This window comes from Thunnus thynnus, chromosome 6 (assembly GCF_963924715.1).
Source record: "Thunnus thynnus chromosome 6, fThuThy2.1, whole genome shotgun sequence".
In the NCBI taxonomy this organism is placed as follows: domain Eukaryota; kingdom Metazoa; phylum Chordata; class Actinopteri; order Scombriformes; family Scombridae; genus Thunnus; species Thunnus thynnus.
Window position 1 is genome coordinate 12,189,360 of NC_089522.1, and position 21,904 is coordinate 12,211,263.

The 21,904-nt window shown below is 38.4% G+C and overlaps 2 protein-coding genes and 1 long non-coding RNA gene across 3 annotated transcripts; 1 reads left to right on the top strand and 2 right to left on the bottom strand.

Moving 5' to 3' along the window:
* Window positions 1–507: 507 nt before the first annotated feature.
* Window positions 508–13,875, bottom strand: bpifcl (BPI fold containing family C, like). Its single transcript, XM_067591731.1, has 16 exons — window positions 13,769–13,875; window positions 13,521–13,624; window positions 13,244–13,358; window positions 12,831–12,962; window positions 11,624–11,779; window positions 11,427–11,490; window positions 11,216–11,276; window positions 10,945–11,036; window positions 10,584–10,760; window positions 10,352–10,411; window positions 2,262–2,429; window positions 1,682–1,749; window positions 1,550–1,592; window positions 1,390–1,453; window positions 960–1,036; window positions 508–862 (listed from the first exon to the last, which is right to left on the bottom strand). Exons 1-16 carry the CDS (start codon window positions 13,783–13,785, stop codon window positions 806–808), a joined length of 1,455 nt encoding a protein of 484 aa, XP_067447832.1. The 5' UTR covers window positions 13,786–13,875; the 3' UTR covers window positions 508–805.
* LOC137184254 (uncharacterized) lies at window positions 7,045–10,317 on the top strand. Its single transcript, XR_010928641.1, has 3 exons — window positions 7,045–7,749; window positions 8,796–8,902; window positions 8,993–10,317. It is a non-coding gene; the product is annotated as an uncharacterized lncRNA (long non-coding RNA).
* A 698-nt stretch (window positions 13,876–14,573) lies between the features above and the next one.
* Window positions 14,574–18,209, bottom strand: LOC137184255 (vesicular inhibitory amino acid transporter-like). Its single transcript, XM_067591733.1, has 2 exons — window positions 17,382–18,209; window positions 14,574–16,620 (listed from the first exon to the last, which is right to left on the bottom strand). Exons 1-2 carry the CDS (start codon window positions 17,760–17,762, stop codon window positions 15,433–15,435), a joined length of 1,569 nt encoding a protein of 522 aa, XP_067447834.1. The 5' UTR covers window positions 17,763–18,209; the 3' UTR covers window positions 14,574–15,432.
* Window positions 18,210–21,904: the final 3,695 nt, after the last annotated feature.

The following is a 21,904-nucleotide window of genomic DNA, read 5'->3' on the forward strand; positions in this document are numbered from 1 at the left end:
AGTAGGTAATTGGCTCCTGACAGGAAATGACTACCAGCTCTCATCACTACTGAAGTAAAATGAAGGTGTGTTTGATTTACCTCCTTATACAACTGAATCAATTCCATGTTAGAAAGCTGGAGCTTAATCAATAATTTCATTTCTTATTGGGAGCTTGTGACAAATGGAAGTTTAAATGTCTTTGTTTTTAAATCAGGTCCCCGTGCAGTATTGCATGTGATTTACTTTGCCTCCGTCTGGTGGTTGCATACAGAACGACACCGTCTCAGACACTGATACACGCTGCTACAAACAGACCTGATGTCATCAGAACAATTTGAAAGATGCTATAATCATATAAAAACATAAACACAGTAATTAAAATCAACTCAATCCCCTTTTTTCTATTTGTGGAAACCTGTAATGAAACCGTTTTTTAAAAATCTGATGACAGTAAGTTTTTCAACTTCTTTGCTCAGTTAAGTCTTGTAATTTTATATTAATGAGACTAAATGATTTTAAAAAATATGTATATTTGTTTTTATTTGGAAAAAAACACATGCTGTACATCTCCACTTTATAAGCATTTTTAAAGTCGAACTGCAGGTTTAATCACTGCTGATTTGACATAAAGGCTGCAGAGATGTTGATTATGAACTGTGCAGAGAAGTCTCATTAATGACTCAGTCTATGGATTCAGACCATAAACGTAACATTATCTTTTAACTACATTCAAGCTTTTGTCATGAGGTGTGAGACAGCAAATCCAGTTTGTTTACGGGCTTGTTTACTGGAATGAAGAGCAGTGTTGGATGAGGTTTCTATGTCAGTTGAAACCTTCGTCTACTAGCACCTCCGTGTCTGAAGAGAAGGCAATAAATCCCTGTAAGGAAAAAAAGACAACAGTCAGCTCAAAGATGATTTCTGCTCTGAATTAAAGCTAAACATTAACCTTACGTTGTTCTGTAACTCATACTGACCTCTTCCACTGTCAGAACTGAGTTGGTCAGCTTTGCATGTCTCATTCTGGGTAAATAGATACCTTCACTCATTTGAACTGAAACAGAAAGTTACAGGTCAGGACAAGGACCATGAACTCAACGCTCAGATGCAGCATGTTGAACCAGCACAGTATTTTATGGTCATATTCTACAGGAAACATCTTTATCTCCTGTGTTCTGGTAACAGGTGGGTTAATACCTGGAAACTTAATATTATAAACATTTAGTTGGTATTTTTTTCTAAATGCCTTTTTGTGATTATGTCATGATCATGTGAGAATAAAGCAGACAAACAGACACAAATTTAGAATTAAAGACATTATGGAGCCATTATGACGACTAAAACGATACCATACAGTGAAGAGATTGTGAAGTGAAAACACTGATTAAAGATGCGACTAAAACTTACGGTTCACTTTTGACAAGACCACCGTCTTCATTCCAATCTTTGCAAGGTTTTCCAAAGCATCAGTCTGTCAAGAGAAACATGATTCTTTCCTCATGAAACCTGCTGTATACTGAAGATTTAATATAATATGTGATGCAATTATTTTTTTTGTGTCACTTACCTTAAAGGTTCCCACTTCAGTCGATGCCAGACTCAGTGTAAGGCTGTTTGAGAAAAACCAGTATCATTACTGTGAGTTTGACTTTTTGAACTCAGACTCTATTATGTGTTTTAAAAACATGGTGATGCTCACTTGTCCATCGTTAAGGAGCCCTTCACTTTTCCTTCATCGATCCAAAATTTACCACTGAACTCTAAGTCCTGAAGGGAAAGAGGTTTACTGTAAATTCAGGATTACATTTACTTTCATTATGGATTAATCTGTCAGTTATTTTTCCCAGTTAATTAATTATTAATTAACTATTCAGACTATGAAATATCATGAAATGCAGATTGTAATTTCTGGTGGCCTATGATGATGATTTCAAATTGGTTGTTATGTTCAACCAACCAAACTCCAAAGATTTAATTTACAATTTACAATTATATAAAACAGAGAAAACCAGCAAATCCTCACATTAGAGAAGCTGGAATCAGCAAGTAATTGGCATTTTTACTTGATACATAACTTAAACTATTAATCAGTGATCAAAATATTTGGCCATTAATTTGCTGTCGATCAACTAATTGAGGTTTTTCTTCTGTGGATTGAATGATTACACAGACTGGGCATTACATTACACTGGGCAGCTTCAAGCTGTAAATGTACTTAAATACTTTATGTAACTACTTTGAAGTGTTGTGAACATAAAGAGTAAAAAAAAAGTACTCACAACAAGGAGTTTGAACAGGGGGGTCTGGGTAGCGTTGGGCTGGATGGCGACAGCCTTGACAGCAGCCTGGAAGCCAATTTTAACAGCACCAGGCTGGAAGGAAACCGCTGGAACCTCTTGGGCATAAAGTTGCAGGCTCATCAGCAGGCCTGGAAACATCTTGGGCAGCTGCAGAAGAAAAGAAAAGTTGATGGTAAACTTTAATATTTTCACCGACTCCATGAATGGTACAGTAAGAAATGAACCTGCATTTATAATCAAATAATCATTTGAGTTATTTATATATGAACATATCAGGCAGAAAACAATCATCAACTGGTTTGAGCTCCTCAGATGTGAAGATTTGCTGGTTTTCGGATAAATGCTGCTCTCACCAATTTTGTGCTTGTTTGTAAGCATGTAAAGTGAGATTTGTCTGTTTGTAATTTATTGTATGTGTAAGTCTGTATGTTTGAGATGTTTTTTTGCCTCAGAACTGCGGTTTTCAATAGAGTGAATGTTTTTGTGCTAATTTGTGTGGTCATTTTCGTACCATAGTCCAGTGTCTGCACATGTTCTTAATTAATGTGTTTTTTTATTGTGATGTTTCCTTTATCCCAGACAAATTTCACCCAAGGGAGACAATAAGTGACCTTGACCTTTTATTTCATGTAAACTAAATATTTTTGTGATTTGGACTGTTGGTCAGACAAAACAAGTGATTTGACGCTGGCAGTTTTCTCACATTTATAGACTAAATGATTGAATGATTGAAAAAAATCTATAGATTTATAGATAATGACAATAACCGTTGCTTGTCTCTATGAAAACGTGACAGAGGGCCAGATGTACGCATGTACATATTTATACTACACCTTTCATTCTATTTGCTATCAAATATGCAACAAGGACACAAACTTTAGTTAATTTTTGTCCTGCTAGGAATCTATTGAGGTTAATCAGGCCGTGTGTGTGAGTGTAAATTTAAAGTTCAGATAGTCAGATAGACACGTGACTCAGGACCAGTTGGGTCTCACAGCACCAGTGAGTCTCTGCTGCTTCTCTGGTATGACTCTTTTATTACATCCTGTTTGTTTTGGTGTTTCCTGTTGACTCCTTTAGGTTGATCATCTGATTGGCAGGCTGACTAGTGGGCTGTCCAACTCTCTTGCCGCACCCTGCTTGAGCAACCTTTGTGGTGCTTGGTATCTATTTTCAGTCTAATTTATTCCAATAAACTTACATGCAGTAACTTCTCTCCTGGTATTGTGTCAATTGGTACGTTTGGTGTTTGAGGCAGCGAAAACACTTTTAAAACCTACTCATTAATTTCGAATATAATACTGCATGTTTTCTTACAGATTAGAAAGTGTACTACTAAAAAGCTGAGTTTGTGTTGGGCAGCGGGGTGACAAAGACACGGCAAGAGTGTTGATAAAAACCTTGAACAGCTCAAAACCTCCAACACGAGAGTTGGAGGTTTTGAGTTTCTACGTCATTGCAGTAGAATTGTTTAAGAAAAACAAATTGAGTGGTGACAGTTTTGTATTGAAATCAACAGAGGGCAGCTTAGATAAGATGAGATGATTATTGTCAGTCACAAAATAACACAAATTTTCCTTTGACAAGGCTCAACAATGCATATTAAAAACAGACATGCAGTTAAAACTACAAGTGACAAGAACAAGTTAAGTGCCTATTTTAATTTGTTCAGGGTGATGATCAGAGAGGGAATAAAACTATACTCTACTATACTATACTATACTTTTATGGCACAGGAAAAGTACCAAAATTAAGATTAGTGGGAGGACGGAGGAGACCATATATCTACCGTCTAAACAGGTCTTGTGTCGAAGTCTGTTTCCCCCTTCAATACCATTTCCCTTCAGGATCGTGCTTCCCTCAGCGCCATCTCTGTGGTTGGGCTTAGGGTTTAGATGCTAAAAATAATCTGAATCAAACTGATGAGTGAAGGTGAACTGAATCAGCAGCTTCAGCCAGGAAACCAACCAGAAGCAGAACAAACATTAAACGCACAGCAGGAGGTTTTTAAGGTTTGTTGATTCACAAACAGTCTCAACTGTCTGTATTCATCTTTAACCTGAAGTATTCTTTAAGGAGCAGCTCTGAATGTCGGAATGAAAAACCTGGAACAAAAGTCAAATATTAACTATAACCTACATTAGCTGTGATATTAACTATATAACACACAGTATAAATCTTTATCAGTTGGATCATAAAGTCTGATGTGTGCCTTTTGTTCTAACAAGGAAATAGAAAGTGCTGCTGAGATGGCATAAATGCAGTCTGTTGTATCTCTGTGATATGTGCAAAATGGACAAATAAATTGGTGGTGAATAAGATAAAGATAAAATTCCATAGCCGTCCCTAGAGCTGGTTAGTAGCTACAGTCTGACTATGGGAGGATGAGAAAATTGCAGTTCAAGTTCATTCACTACAAGCCTGTTTTACCAATGTTTTGGGATTATTATTTTTTTTATGGCACACAGTGCATTTATTTAAATAAATATTGTAATGATAATAGTCCAAAATTGTGTGAAAATGTATGGGTTTCAGTCAAATAACATCAAATTTTCTTGAGGGTGGACCGTTGACACAGTTAGTAATAATAATAATGATAATAATAATGATAATAATAATGATAATAATTATTATTATTAATTATAAGAATGCTTCTTGTTTGCCATCTGATCCACTGCAACCCAAATCCAAATGCAACTATCTGTGTTAAGAAAAGGTGTTTTATAGCCTGTGATTGTAAAATGTGAAGTTGCTCATTTAATTTTATATTTCTAAGAATATGTGGCTGAGGATATTTAATATGAAATCATCTTTCTTAAAACATAGAGTCCCCCTCATTTAATATTGAGCCGCGTCATCCAATAAAACACAATGATTCTACATGGCTGCGGCTTTGAAATACTGACCTTTGAATCTTGACCTTGGTGCATGTATGAAGGCTCATAATTCAGCACCAAAAGGGGCTACAGACATGGGACCAACTGTTATAAAGAGCTCTTGACCTCAGCTATCACGTGAGTGTAGTCAACAACTGGGGGGGCTGTCTGATTGGATAAAATGTGGTTAAAATTAATTTTTTTAGTTTTTGTATTTTTTAAAACTACAGTTTTTCAGATATTTTAGCCAAAACAGGAGTTGAATGTGCCAAGTCTGCCCATAACACATTGTGTGAGCCATGTCATCCAACGCTGTGTGTGTGTGTGTGTGTGTGAATGGGTTGGGGTGGGGCAACTCAGTGAACCAACTGCACACAAAAATCTTAATCAGTTTGGCATAAATTCAGCAATTAAAAGTAAATAGCATATATAATAGTAAATAAAAGTTTTGTAGCATAACACAAAGTGTCTTTGTCTCCATAGTAAGAGTCGATGAGGTCATGGGTAATGAAGCTGCTTCCGCAATCGAAAAAACTGACAAAAAAACCCTTTATTTCTCAAAATTGAAGGAGAAATAATCAAAACTGATGGCCTTAATATTAACCAATCATATTGTTGAATTATCAAGGACACTTTCATATTTTTTGTGTTGAGAAATGTTACAGAATTTGGAGAGAGATTTGTTTCATAATGAGTTGTGTGAACAGATCAACAATCTGTGTGTAAATGTGTAATCTGTAAATGTAAAACACCTTCCACAAATACAAAAAAAGATTTGTAAACTCACAAAAATATTTTGGAAATATAAAACATATCTGAAAATACAAAAATAAATCCACAAATAAAAAAAAATCTGTGAATACATTAAATTAATTTAAGTAAATGAAAAGCATTTGTGAATATCTCCCTAACATTTACAACTTTCGAGGAGGCATTTGTGAACTCAATTTTTATTTGTGAATCGAAAAATTATTTGTGGATCTCAGTTCTACGCTTGTGGATTTTCTTTTTACACACAGTTTTGAGACAATCATTCCACTTAATAGAGCAAATCAAATCAAGACTTGATAAAGGAGGAGTAGTTGGTGCTGTGTTTTTAGATCTGTGTAAAGCATTCGACACAGTCAATCATGATGTTTTAATATCGAAACTCTTTAAATTTAACTTCTCATCTAGAGCACTGGCATGGATGTCTTCATATTTATCTAATAGGATACAATGTGTTAGAGTTGGTGACACAATGTCCAGTAACATGAAGTGCACAATGGGTGTTCCACAAGGGTCAGTGTTAGGTCCCCTATTATTTAACCTATATATTAATGATCTCCCTCAACAGTGTCATGATGCAGAACTACAAATGTATGCAGACGACACCGTTGTGTACACACATGCAAAAACAGCTGAGTTAGCTGCTGCTAAGCTAACAATTGCATATTGGAAAGGTCACACATTGGCTTGATCAATCATGTCTGAGTCTAAATGTAAACAAGACAAAGGGTATGTTTTTCTCTAAAACCATGGTACAACCTCCTAACGCTGATATTCTCATCAAAGGTGAAAAGACTGACAAAGTCACTGATTTTAAATATCTTGGTGTGACACTGGATTCAAATTTGAATGGTCAAAACCATACAGTACAACTTAGCAAATTTTAGACATATTAGAAACTGTCTCTCTTTGGACGCAGCCAAGATATTTTTGCAAGCTATGATTCTTTCTCATATGTCTTATTGCATCACATGTTGGGGGCAGGCTGGAGAAACAGCCATAAAACCTCTTGAGTCCTTATACAAACAAACCAATGCATTTCCATCACTGTAGGGTACTTGAGAAATACAATTTACTGAGCTTTGACAATTTTAGATTATTCTCAAATTTGTGTTTAGTTTATAAAATTTTAAATGGTTTGGCCCCTCCTCCACTATGTGACTTTGTGTACACTCGCTCAGTAACTTCTATTAGATCCTCCAGAATATCCTCTATACAAGATTGTATCATACCATTTAAGAGCTGCAGTTCCATCAATACATTCAAAACCAAATTAGAAAATCTGCTAAAAACTACTCAGCTCTGTAATCACTGAATCTAAATTTCATCTAATGGTCTTCTCATGAATGCAAATAATCTTGCTTTTAATTTGAAAAGCTTACATTATTAATTTCTAGTTGACATTGTGGGTGTATGTGATGTGCTATTGTGTGTAGCTTTGTATTTTGTATTATGTGTCCTTTGTGTTTTTTGCCTAGTACTGTTTGTTATTGTTTTGTTATATGTTTTAATTGTGACCTGCTGGAGGGACTGCAGATGGTAACATTTATAGTTAACACCAGTAAATAAATGAGATTTAAAAAAATCCAAGAAGCAGGATGAACTTGCATCCAAGACCAGACTGTTAAAATGTTCTAAATATTCTTAATAATGTCATCATATGTTGTTTCTAGATTACATACAGCTGTATGCAGTTGCTATATGAAGTGATATGCAAACCATATACTCTGCAGGGTGGTGAACAGACCTGCATAACCTCCTGGTGCCACTGAGACGGATACCGGCTGCTTCAGCAATAACAGTAGCTCTGACGCTGGTCAAAGGTATGTTTAACAGACCAGACCTCCCAACCTCAAGCTGCACATCTCAGACAGCAGTTGTTGGGTTTTAGTATGTATGTCTCTTTTTAAAGGGGCAATTTTCTTCATTTTTAATTTCTTAAATGATTTTCAAATCATTTTAAGTCATTTATTTCTTGCTTTTTTAATGAAGTATCATCTAATATAGTGTATTTAAATGTTTGTACTTGTCGTTTTTGTGACATATGATGTGATATCTAGTGATTGGAGATGAATTTCTACTTTTGTGCAACAAAGATGGACAATGAAGTTGTGTTTGATTTTGATTTGAGTTGATATCTAAACAAACCAGCACATCTTTAAAGTTATATCAATGTGTTGTATATCATGCAAAGCAATATATAGTGGGGTCAATAATAATAAGTAATAATAAGTCTCAGAAAAACAGTAATGTAATTTAGTTTTTAAAGAGAAATCCTTAATATAAGATGTCATCTAAGGATGTTCAATGTTTTTCTCTTTAAAGTGAGCATATCGATTGCGCCTCTGAGAACATGTCAGTAAGTGACTGGTCCAGAGAATCACCTCTGTATTTTCAACAATCTAGCTGGTACGATGTCAACAAGAAAGCTTAATTATTTGTCTATTATCATATGTGTAATTATTATATTGATATTAGTATTAACTGTAGTTCAAATGAGAAAGTGTCAAAATTCAGATTATTAAGGCTATAATTTGCTTTATAAATGTCCTAATCTGAGTGGTATTGACTATAAATAGTTTAAACTATTTAAGTTTAAATTATGCAAAGAATCTTAAAAAATCAGTTCTGTATTCAATGGGAAGCATGTGGCCAGAGGGTGAGTCATGTGACCTCTTGTTCTTGCTTTAGTCAGCAGTCTCACTGCCGCTTTCAAATAAATACAAAGAAATACAAAGAATTGCAAAGAGATGAGAATAGAGAAGTACCACTCCCAGAGTTTGAGCAACACCCTTTTCTGGGAGCATAAATAGTGACTCTTAAAAAATGCTGTAATTTGATTTCAACTTTGTCTGTATCTCATATTTAGGGGGGACAACACAACCATGGAAGGGGAGCCCTCTCCAGGCAAATATATGGTGATATTCTTAGTAGTGTCAACAATATACCTTTTTGCCTGCAGTGTTTCTATCAAAGGTATTGTATTTTTCTAAGCATTTTAGACTTCAAGATATCACTAAAAACATATTTATGTTTGCTGACCAGAGGTTTTTCTTTCTTTTTCAGCGCCATCACTGAATGAAGATGTGGAAATTGTGCTGCCGGACAGTTCAGAAGAAGCGAGGAGTGCAATAGAAACAGATAAACTCCTGAGAGAAATCATTATACAACTAAAACAGGAAGTGGAAGCTAGAGTTCACGCAGAAATTCGAGCAAAGGGAGGAAAATCACAAGCGTCTGGACTCGTCTGTTTAATCAAATTAGTTTTTTTTAGTACTTAGTGCTCTTTTCGTAATGGTGGTTTCTCCAGACTTTGCAAAAACTGCAAAAGATACAACTAATATCACAAATGAGTTCATGAATTTCCTACAACATCTGAGGGTTGTAGTTTTTACCAAATATTACTATTATAAGCAAAAATTGATTTTTTGCCACAGATGATCACAATCTAGTGGGAATAACTAAACTGGTTCTTGTGTTCATTGTAATGAAGGAACATGTCAGCCAGTACAACAGTGTGGCTCATTGATGTGTTTTTAATGGAACAGAGGAATAAGATGCTGTATATCAGGCTTTGGCTACACAGGAAATACTTATTTAGTCGGATCAATTAATTGCTGGTTTTGTCTTTTTCATGGGCTTTGTTGACAATTTGAGAGTTATCCTTAAATAAGAACAACTAATCAGAATCAGCAGCAGTCAGGATGAAGAAGAATATGGCTCATACAACTGTGATGTTGATTGTAATGTCAAAGAAGCTGCACTATTGTTGACAATCTCTTAAAATATAGTGTCCACAGGTGTTGTCTTCTCATGGTTTATGAAAATAAAAGTAAATAATCTGCCGGACATCAGTTAAAAACAAGTTCCACATCTGTACAAAATGTTTTTATCCTCATGTCATAACATAATCTTGTGATCATTGAGTCACGTATTGTGATTATTTCAGAGTCACATGCTGTCAGTCCTATTATAAATGGCAAATCATGTGTTAAGAGTTTTGATGATTGAGTGTATTAAATATCGTAGTTAATCTGTGCTTGACATGAACTGTATGTAAATATGTTATGTCTTAATGTAAACGTGATAAAAGTCTTGGAAAAATAGCTTCACGCAGCAGCAGTACTGCATGTCTAAGAAAACAGTCAATCAAATGTAACATAAAACTTCTCAGATACAGTATGTGTCCTGCATTTTTCACTTTGGTTTTGTTACTTATTCCTTTCTCTTTCCCTCTAAATGTATACATTCTCACAATTGAAGCCACATTTTTTTTAAATTAAAGAATTAAGCTGATTACTCCACTGGTTTTGTCCTGTTTTATTAACTATTTTCTTGAGCCCAATCGAGTCTGTGGATGTCCCTGCTAGAGCTGTGACACGGGAGCTGCACACTGCCAAATGTAACTCTAATAAATAAACTCACCTGAGGAATGAAAGGCCCCATTTGGCTGGTGTTCAGGTGCACAGGAGAGGTGGGAGGTATCTGAGATGATGAAACATCAATCATTAACCACATACATCATTATGACAGAAAAGTGATCAATGCTTAATATACATGGATGGATTTTTCTGATTGAAAAAGCTGTTTGTAACCTTAAAACAAACTGGAATTGTCTTTCTTGCGTGCGTCTTTCGGTCCTTTCAGGTGAACTTACCATGCTGTCATTGATGACGGTCTGAAGAAGTCCAGCTGAGAAGTAACCAAAGGCGGCAGAGTTCACTGTGAACTCAGACAGGCCGACTGACAACATGTAGCCAGCATGCTCAGACATGGTGAAAGGCTGGGCCTCAAAGGGAGGTTCCTGATGAGTTTTGATACTGTAGAATTCTCCCTTTAAATCAAATACAGTTATTGATCAATTTTGTGTGTGTTGTTATGTGTTGTTGTTCAATATATAATCATTGCCAATATGGTTGTGAGTACTTCCTTTTTTCAAAGAAATGAAAGAACAGCCTGAAGGGATTACCATGATATGAAAATATGAAACTATCTCTACTGTATGTGTGTATTTTTACCTTAAGACCCAGATTTAGACTTGAAGCTTCAATGACAGGTACGTCGGTGAGAGGAACGTCAAGACTGAGGTCTTGATTCACGTCAAAGGAGACTGAATAGAGAAGAAATCATATGTTGACTGAATTATTTAGACATTTCAATTCCTGACTGTTGTTTCATCTTTGGCTTCAAGTAAAGTCACTTCCAGCATTTAGTAACTGTTGCTATCAACAATCAGTGTACATTGTTTTATAAATATGGTCTTTATTAACATTTATCCTGCTGCAATACCGTTTGTGGCCTGTAGGCTGTACTCCAAGTTTACAATGAATTTCTCCACAACGGGGCAGATCTAGGAAGAAAATAAGGCAGAAGTCCCGCAGAATTCACCATTAAAAGTCTTTACAGATTTACTGGTTTCACCTGAACAGCATCTGATGATCGTTCAGCATGGACCGAATCACTGCTGATATAAATGTTAAAGATGTGGAAAAACACTCACTTCACTCTCTATTTCACCTCTAATACGCCCCTTGAAATGTTTCACAAAAGGCTGGAATATCCAACTGTAGACAAATAAGATTGCAGGGCTTTAATCTCGACATCAGTATAACTCTCTCTCTCTCTCTCTCTCTCTCTCTCTCTCTCTCTCTCTCTCTCTCTCTCTCTCTCTCTCTCTCTCTCTCTTTTGTACTGTACCTGGCTCCACCAGAGAATTGTACATCCACATTTCCAATACTAGCACTGCAGCTGACACTGGCGACAGACATATGTCCATCAGCATCTTTCCCCAGCTGCACTACAGAGGCCACATCCACATTAAATAAAGCCATGTTGAAAGTTCCCCCATCATGTCTGAAAATACACAAAACATACAAAATCAGTGCAGATTTGGACAGAATATATTCAGTTTTTTTTTCTTCCTTATTTCCTTGTTTACAGTACATTCAGATGGTAATCTGGCATAGCAATTTGGTGATTCTCTGTATTTTAATATAAACTTGCATGTGCAGACTGCAGACCTCTGTCTGGGCCTAAATATCTCCCCAGCTAGTTGTCACTTTGACATCCGTCATTTACTGGGTAGATGAGAGTGTAGTTATATAAATATACTGAAAATGGCCTGACGACACCAGCAGGAAGTCATCAAAATGACTTTTTTTTTAACTTATTTTTTTCTGTCTGTGATTTTTATCTGTTTGTGAAAATACTTGACAAATTTTTCAAGACTGGATATTGATCACATATTGCTCTTGTTGGAAGTAATAAAACGTGGATAATTGTCTACACATTAGCTAACTAATCTGACAACACCAGATCAGGATGCTATATCAAGTTCTGGTTTTCAATACAGTTCATTTTACAGTAAAAGGTGAAGATGATGAAGATGAACAGGTGACTTCGCACCTGTGTAAGAACTTACATATATAAACACACAAACTTCCATTTTAGATGTTTTTTCTTTTTTTCCTTTTTTGCTGAGATGTCTTTATAAGCCTAATCACATGAGCATAATGCTTTTTTACTCCTGGGTTGCTATGTATTGTTATTTATGCAAATAAATAAACTAAAAAAAAAATATCTAATGTTCCAAGAAAAGCAAAACAGCAATGGACACAACAGCATCATAGAGAATCACTTCCTTTTTCTGATCAGCATGAAGGTCATTTTGAAATTGAACCTTAATATCAGTTCCTCATTAAGTTTTTATACACTTTTTTTTCAACATTTCACACCAAAGTGTATCACTATGAACTATAGATTGTGTATATGCAATCACTGTTCTCTAACACTTTCATGTTGTGGTAAAGACAACAAGTCCTCCAAATTAAACAACCAAATAAAGAGGAAGACGAACAGCTGTCAGGGTTACTTTACTTTATACTCTTTTAATTTTTCAACTCACATTGCTATATAGTGTGTCCTCCAATCTCCTGATATTGCAACACTGAGGCCTGAGGTGGAGGTCTTGAATCCTACAGGGTCGGGATTGAACTCAACAGATGGTTCAGGAAAGTCACACTTGGTTATCCTGATGCTAAAACACACGAGGAGAGGAAAGGTGTGAGGTGTAAAGAGGTGTGAGGACACAGACATGTAACATAAACGAGCCTAAAGAGTAAACTCAAGTATACACAAACTATACTCAAAACACCATTATTCACCCTGGAGTTCAAATTCATAAAGTTAAATCATGGAGAACTTACACCTTTTGAAGAATAAGCTCTCTATGATTATAAATAGTAAATGTTAAACTTGGATTTGTGAACTAATTTGGAACTGAAAAGATATATTAAAGGATCTCAAATGTAATCCTACCCTGTCAGTGTGTAGTCGATGCTGCCAAGGATGCCCATGCCAACTTTACCGCTGATGTCAGGAAGAGTGACGCGCTCCAACTTGTCCTGAATCCATCCTGCACCTACATGCTTCCCTGGGACAAACAGCACATGTATTAAGTTATAATTGATGTGAGTGAAACATGTTTTATGTACTGATCATGCAGTGAGATTTTACTGGGTATTTTATATAAAGACACAGGTAGCTCTAAAGAAACCAAACACCCTACAAAGCCATTGTGTTTAAATAAACTTACCGTACTGAAGTCCTTTGTTGGTCAGAACGACTTGTATGGCAGGATTTTCTCCACAGGTGAGAGAGACGAGCATGAGCGCTACTATCACAGATGGAAGCATTTTGCTGCAGAGAGAATGAGTATAACCACAAAACTCTGTACAATCAAAGAACTACTGAGACATTAACAGTTTACTATCAAAAATAGTCTCTGAAATCTAGTAGCTTTTATTCACAAATAAACCTGTTGAGTGAGATTATGAAGCGTACCTGAAACTCTGCAGCATGAAGTGCCAACAAGTTCAAAGTCTGCTCCTGACTTTGTGAACAAGCGTCTCCTCTGCTTCTTCTGCTGCTGTTAGAGAAGTGAAACTGACTGACATCTGACTGTGGACTTGTATAAACTGCTGTGCGCGTGTGTGTGTGGGGGGGGTGGGGGGGTGTGAAGAACCGGAAACTATGTTGTGATACAGGTCTGTCTGGTTGAGTGTGTCTGTTTAAAATAAAAACCAAAACATTATTAAAAAAAGTGTTATAGGGACTAAACATGCATGCATGATCAGTGTTTTTAACATATTTTAAGGTCCATCTTCACTTTAAGGTTTCATCCATCACTTATTTGAATATCCTCATTGTTAGATACATGTCATGTCATGGCTGACTAATAAAAGGAAGTGAAAATGAAATGATTGAAAATCTTCTGTCTTGCTGACTTTTATATTCTGCATTACACTCACACTCACACTTTGTGTGAAATCAAAATTTCTACTTTAATCCACGTCCTGTTTTTTTCTGACTTCACAGGTGTACTAACAGGCTGCTGCACCCTATCAATAATTAATTTACTTAGCAAAGGTTTCAGCCTGTCATTTGATACACAACGTTGCATCTGCAAGATCTCATCTTATCTTTGAACACTCAAAACATTGTTTTTTTTAGAAAGGGGAAGCTTAATTCACCTTTTAAGAGGAAGTTTAAACAAAGCCCAGAACATTCAGAATGAAAGAGAAAGTCACACTGACAAACTTTCTCACTCATATCTGGCTGCATTTCATTGTACAAGGAAACATTAGAATGACCAGCCATAAAATATTTGATTTATTTATCTCTTAATTCAACAAATACTCTGTCTCACACACCATGATTAGTTCCATTAAATCACAATTAACAAGTTCAATAGGAAGAGAATATTATCAGACAAACATTTTTCATATTAACACAATTAAGGACCCACTTGCTTTGCACTTTGAATTCACTTCATCCAGAATGACACTTGATACACCAAGAAAACAAACAAGGTCCACTATAGGCATAAGATGGAAAATAAAAACACAAAAACAGAAAGAAACTGAAAAAAAATCTGTAACAACTACACATAAGTTATTCATGGTTGTTATAATCCACAGAGCACCATCTGATCTGATGGGAGCCTCTGTCTTATATTTTCTCTGAAGTGGGATTAATGATATATCTAGCAGCTCAAATACCAGTAATAACATATTCACTCCAATGTTTTTCACATATTTCATTCCCCAGATATAAACACGTACACACTCACAGTTAGACCCATTTTTTTTTACTGGATCTTAGACAACTTTTGCATGAAGACTTGATACCTGGACAGACCTGTTAATGCCCGCATATATAATCACCCCCCTCTTCATGCGGAGGTTGTGTCCCTCTGTCCAGTTAATAAAACATGTTTTCTGGAATGAGAAGACTACTTTACACTATGATTGTAGAGTTTATTATTGCACATTATCACGAAGGCAAAATAAAAAGATGTTACATTTCACACAAATAATCCTCCTCATGAGCTCCTATGTCAAGTGGTCAACATGATGTTTTGATAAGGTCTGCGTCATGACAACCCTGCCGGAGATTTGCGGCATTTTTAGGACATCACCATTCAATAAAGGCCATCTCTGGAGCTCTCAGTCGTGGATATTGTACCTGTACGCCTCTATGAGCCCTTCGACTGAGTGGATGAAGCCAGATATGGCGCAAATGCCCCCAATAACAAAAATGGCAACGTCGAAGAACACGTGGTGCCACAGGAGATTCCTCCACTGGAGCTTCAGGTGGAAGAGGCTTGGCAACAGGAAACACAGGCCGGCGCCGGTGAGGCTCCCAGTTAAACCCATAAGGAGGGCGAAATGGGGGACAAACACTGCCATGAGCAAGGTGAAGACCACCAGGAGAACTCGGAGGCCCAGACCCCATGATTTTAACTGCCCACCGGGGCCGTAGCAGTCTGGGAACATGGCTCTCCCGCCATCCTGGAACAAGGATTTCTCCAGAACCTCAACTGCAGCAAAGAACGGCAGCGGGTAAGATAATAGCGCCTTAGCGACGAGGAAGATGTTCACCACAGCCCGGATGGTTGACGGCAGGTTATCCGTGATGACCTCTTTGGTGGCGTCTGCCCACGTCAAGTAGGCCACCAGGGCGAAGAGGCCCTTGAGGACGCACGCAGAGATGTGACTCCAGTCCATCATGCAGTGGAACTCGCTGGGCTTCTGCATGTTTCCCTCCAGGGACGGGAGGAAGATCTGGGAGGTGTAGCTGAACACGATGATGCCGATGGAGATGGGGAATTTCTTCACATCGATATAAAACTTGACCTTTTCCCAGGCCCACTCGCGCGCCCTGGAGAGGCAGTAGGCGATCACGAGGATGTTGATGACAAAGTGAGCCAGGGTGCAGAGGAAGCTGAACTTGGACACGGCCTTGAGGTTCTTCAGGAAGGCGCACGGCAGGAGCGCGGCCGTGGCCACCACGGACCAGGCTTTCTGGGAGACTGGGAACCCCGGGAAACTGTTGTACATCAGGTTTCCGCTGACCACGACGTAAAGAATACAGGTCATGACCAGCTCGATGATCTGAGCCACGTTCACAACGTGACCGCCCAGTGCGGGGAAGCGGGGCGCGCAGCAGGCGTTGGCGATGTCCACATAGGACTCCCTCACGCGCACTTTTATGCCGTCCTCGTTCTCCTCGTACAGACACGCGATGAGGATTTTTCCGGTGTAGCAGCACACCACAGCCGCGAAGATAATGAGGAAGAGACCGAGGTAGCCGCCGTGGAGGATGGCGTACGGCAGACCGAGGACGAACATGCCCTGCGGACAGAGAAGCGCAGCTGAGTGGTAATGGACGAGGCCCACATCGCAGTGACAGGCCGAGCCAGCCCAGGCGTGCAATGACTGGCTCACACGGCCCACAGCTTACATAATAACAATGACAAAAAAATGATATTTTTGCACATTAAAATGACATGCAACGCAGAAATATGAGATTTACCACAGTTGAGTAATTTCAAATGTCTACATCACACAATTATTTTCTCATTCGTCTCGCCCTTGAAAATCAGGCCTTTGCTTATAGACGGAATGGAATTAGGTCATTAAAAATACGATTAAAAATAAAAAAAATTAAAATTCGTTTGTTCAAAACTTCAATTTGATGGAGACGGTGATAAGCACGTGGGTCCGTTCAGCCTTGGGGCTATCACAGACCAACAGGCCCTGCCTGCAGCTCCACTGATAAACAGATTTGAATAAATAAATTCCCAAACCCACTGCACCAGTGAGTTCACCCACAAACCATCAATAAAACCTTTTAATTAAGCCTGCATTTATTTATAATAAAAAGTAGAATTTTAAATATATTTAACAGCCAAAATTAATTTTGGTAGACTTTGTTGAGCGTATTGATTTATTACAATCCCGGATTGTGTGAAATTCTGCGCTCTTTCTTCTCGCTCAGGCCTAAATCTTAAAATATGACAGATCTTCAAGGTGACTCTTGGCTCAGGCCTGATGCATGCAGCACATGGTATTTTTGCATCCACACATGCACGATGTCAGTAACCACAGTGTACCTGAATGGCGTTGGTGACGTTCCAGCCCGCTTCCCATGACGTGATTTTGGGTTTGTCCTCATCCAGGGAGCCTCCTGTCTTCAGGGACGAGGGCCTCGGACCGGTGCCGTCTCTCTGGTAGTGGCTGTCTCCATCGAGCTCCCCTTCTCCCTCCACGTCTCCCCCTTCCTCGTCTCCCTGAAGGACATCCATCTGCATCCCTTGCCTGTAGTCATAATCCAAGTCGTCGCACTCAGCGAAACCCAAACCCTCCTCGTCCGTGGCGGCCTGGAAGCCCAGCCGGGCGAACACCCCGCTGACCTTGGCCTGAGATTTGTTGGACACCGTGTGGGCCGCATTGGTCAGCTTGTTGCTGAGCTTGTGTCGAATTAGGTGAGCCATCTTCTTTACCCGAATTAAAAGACGCTATTCAACTGAAAAATGTTATTGCCGAGTAAAAAGCAGAGAGGAAGATGCATGCAGGGCGATTTATTTGTTGTTGTTTTGTTTTTTTTAGATTGCTACTGTAAAGTCATGCCTGTTGCCTCTTCGATGTCTGGTGAAGAAAGCCAACCGTGTCTCCCACACCGTTAAAATCCTCAGCCGCTTTTCTTGGCTCGCTCATCCATATTACTCCCTCATAAACACTCCTTCATCAACGAAAAAACTCCCCAAAACACAGACCAAGACGAAAATATGTCCTCATTTGTCGTTTAGAAAGAACAGTCAATTTAGCATCATTTTTTCCCAAGCAGTTTTGTTGGTCGGTGATGAGAGCGCGAGCGCTGGAATCTGTGACCGCATCACACGAGGAGAGGGAGAGACGAGCGTGCACGAGATAGAGAGAGAGAGAGAGAGAGAGAGAGAGAGAGAGAGAGAGAGAGAGAGAGAGAGAGAGGAGCGTGCACGAGTACATGCAGAGGATATACTGTGTATAGGCTTATATAAATAATATGTATCAATCTTTACGTCGTGTTAACGATCATATTACTGTTATTGGTTACTGTCCAAATATTTGGAGAAATTGTACGTTGATGCTTTGGCAACATTGTTCTTGAAACCTTCGTGCCAATAAAACCCTTTGAATTGAATTTAGGGAGAGAGAGAACAGCGTGCACGAGAGAGAGAGGGAGAGAAAGGAGCGTGCACGTGTCCGCATAGAGTGCCAGTGTAACGGCACGCGCACTGCACAACTGAATGTGTGTGAGAGAGAATGTGTGGGTGTGTGTGTGCGCGCGCGTGTGTGTGTGTGTGTGAGCGAGAGAGAGAGAGAGAGAGAGAGAGAGAGAGAGAGAGAGAGAGAGGTTGACCCTCTCCACGGGACTTTATTTAACAGCAGAGTGATCACGAGGATAAAACGGTCCTTTAAAGGCAGCAGTGTTACAGACATTATGAATGAATGAATGAAGAGAATAAACATTCACCTGCTCTCTGTCAACAGGTCGACAGGCATTGCCGTCAACAAACAACAACAAACAACAGGCGTCAGGCATGTATGATAAACAAATACTAAATATCTAATCAGGCCTTTTGCCTCAACTTATCCACATGTATTGTATAAAAAAATATTGTAAATTCTTACAGTGATCTACAGTTGTTGTTTGCAGCATCTACAGTATGGAAAATGCCGTGGCTATATAAATGAACTATATGACGTAGGATTTTGGCTCAAAGAATCATTTTATTGTATTTATTTTTTTTGTTAGAAAATATTTCACCTGCTCGTCTTTATTTCAAACGCGAAGTTAATCTTAAATGTGTGAAATGAAGCACAAACTGCAGCATGTAGACTGAGATACACAACTCACAGTCGTGCACACATGCACGCAGCCAACGGGTATTTTCTGTAATGTAAAGACAGAAGGCCTCATTTCCGTTGTCAACTTAATATATTTCTTTAGAAATGAAACAGTGTTCATACAAACAGTACACATTTTCCAATAGAAAATATTTTAACGCATTATCCAATCATTTTTGTCTTTACACATTTCCGTTCGATAATAAAAAACAGAATCGACAATACATCTTAAAACAAAATCCATGTATTTCTATACAACACTCCTCATATTAAATCATGTATATTAACGGCTGCACTATTTCCTCAGAGTCCGTTTGAATTTATCCTGCATGCAGTTGCAGATTTTAAGTTTCCTGCTCATTTAACAGCTGGATTCCAGATGAGCATGCTGAGCAGGCTGCAGGAGGAGGCAACTCGTTGCTGATATGATGAACATCCTGCAGATGGCCTGCAGCACCACGGACAGCTCCCCACACACACAGAGAGAGAGAAAGAAAGAAAGAAAAAAAAGGCTCAGACTCCTCCTCAGCCTTTTTTAAAATTTCATTTAAAGAAAAAAAATGGTCACACCATCTATTAGCTCAGTTAATTCTCGTCTTATAGTGGGTAAAATGTTCTGAATATCTTCACACAGGGAAAAAAAAAATCTCAGAGTGAGAGTTATTTCTTCTCCACTTCAACTCTAATCCTCGGGAATACGAAGCACCTCGTCTTTGCCTCCATAATCTGCCGTGACACGGCTGAGCAAAAGTGTCATCAAATTTTTTGCATCCTGCTTGCAGAAATGTAGCTCAGTGTGGCAGGAGGGCTGAAGAGGCTTTTCTGTCACTGTCTCACATTTATGAGCTTTGAAAAAAAAACATCGGACATTTCTGCTAATTAATGATTGGTAAAGTAAACGAATTGTATTTTTTTCCCCCAAGGCTGGTTACATCAAAACTGTCGTGTATCAGGCAGAAGAGATGAAATGCAAGACAATATTTTACGAGCAGCATCGCAAGACAAAAAGCGAAACACGGACTAGAGGTCTAAATTTAGACACCAGCCAGAGGACAGAGAAAGTTGTGCATATTTTCATGCTTGGCTTGAGCTGCTTTGCCAGCTGCTATTTGTGTTCAGGCCAACACAGTGTTTGTTAGCGAGTGTGTGTCATCCATGTCTGGGGGTATGTGCATACGTGTGCGTGTGTCTGTGTGTGTGTGTTTGTGTGTGTGGTGAGGAAATAGGGAGAGTCCTTGAGGCTTGTCTCCCTCCCCCATCACATGCACACAAACCGCGGGCGCTGGGACAGAGGATCGGCTGCAAATGTCACACGCACAAAAACGCAAGCACGCAAAATACATGCAGCCTCACCCAAAATCTGCAAACCAGCTCCCACATCCTAGTGAGAAATGTGGAAAAAAAGACATGTAGAAAAAAAAAATAACGCGGCAGAAATATAAAATAGTTTAGAAAAAGTGAAATATACCTATTAAAATATAGCAATATAGATTAAATTCAGTTCAAAATGATAGATGTATTTCTGAGCTACTTCCTCATGACAAAATGGATTTCCAGTGTGCCTTTTTTCTCTGAAAGGGCTTTAAGATTGGTTGCTGGGGCGACCAATTTAGCTTCTAAGGCTACAAAGAGAAGGATTAATTCAGACTAGATGTGTGTGTGTGTGTGTGTGTGTGTGTGTGTGTGTGTGTGTGTGTGGAGGCCTGAGATACGGAGGGGCTTATAGCCTCGTCTAACAGCCGTGCAGTGCTGACTGGGAGCAATAATCTCTGATAGTTGCCATGGTCACAGTAATTGGACAGGGTGTGTGTGTGTATGTTGAGATTTTTGGAGAAAAGAGATTTTCTCAGCACAGGTTGTCTTTTTCTTTTTTTTGTCTCTGAAAGCCTTAAATGTGGCAGAATTAAAAGTATTTAAGCCAGGCCTAGACCTTTTTTCTGATTGTAATGAGTGACAAAAGAAAAGGAAAAATACTGGATACAAAGCAGTGAGAGAGCACGTGCCTCTATAGCAAGGCTGCACAATCGTGTTTTATTTCTAATAAAGGAAATAATATTTTTTAATAATAATCAGGTAATGTTGATTAGCTGATAGTAAATAATTAATAGTAAAAATTACTGATAGAAATACTGATAGTGAGTCAGACTCCTGAATAATGATTTACGGCTATTTAAATGTATCATGCTGCTGTAGCACCATCTAGGTTAATAAAACATTTCTAGGATCGCTTCTGGTTATTATACGTGCAGCATGTCAGCTAAATTTGGTTTCAGTGGTTACAGTTGCACTTTGCCCTCCAATAGTTGCTGAAATAAGCTAGTTTCACAGCAGACATTTTAACACGTCACAGTAGGAAAAGCAGAGGTGCAAGTAGGAAAATTAATGATGGCTGAAGTCCATTTAGCTGCTTCAGTTTCAGGGTCCTGGTGTTGTGCAGGCTGACTCACTTGAATAGAGCAGAGCCATGTTAATGTTATGAGTAACACCTGTGATTTTCCTATTATGACAAGAGCAAATGTCTGTTGTGAAAAAGTACTATTAGGCAACGCTTACAAGAATAAAAAAGATTTTAAGAAAATGGTGATACATAAATGAGGAACTTTATTCCATCTAATCCGATGTGGTGATTGGAGGAAACTCAGAGGAGTGAAAACTATTTTGCAAAAATCAAGAAAAAAAATCAAGACAGTCAGACATCTGTTTAGGGATACATTGGTGTAACCTACACTTGTAGTCTGAAGAAAGT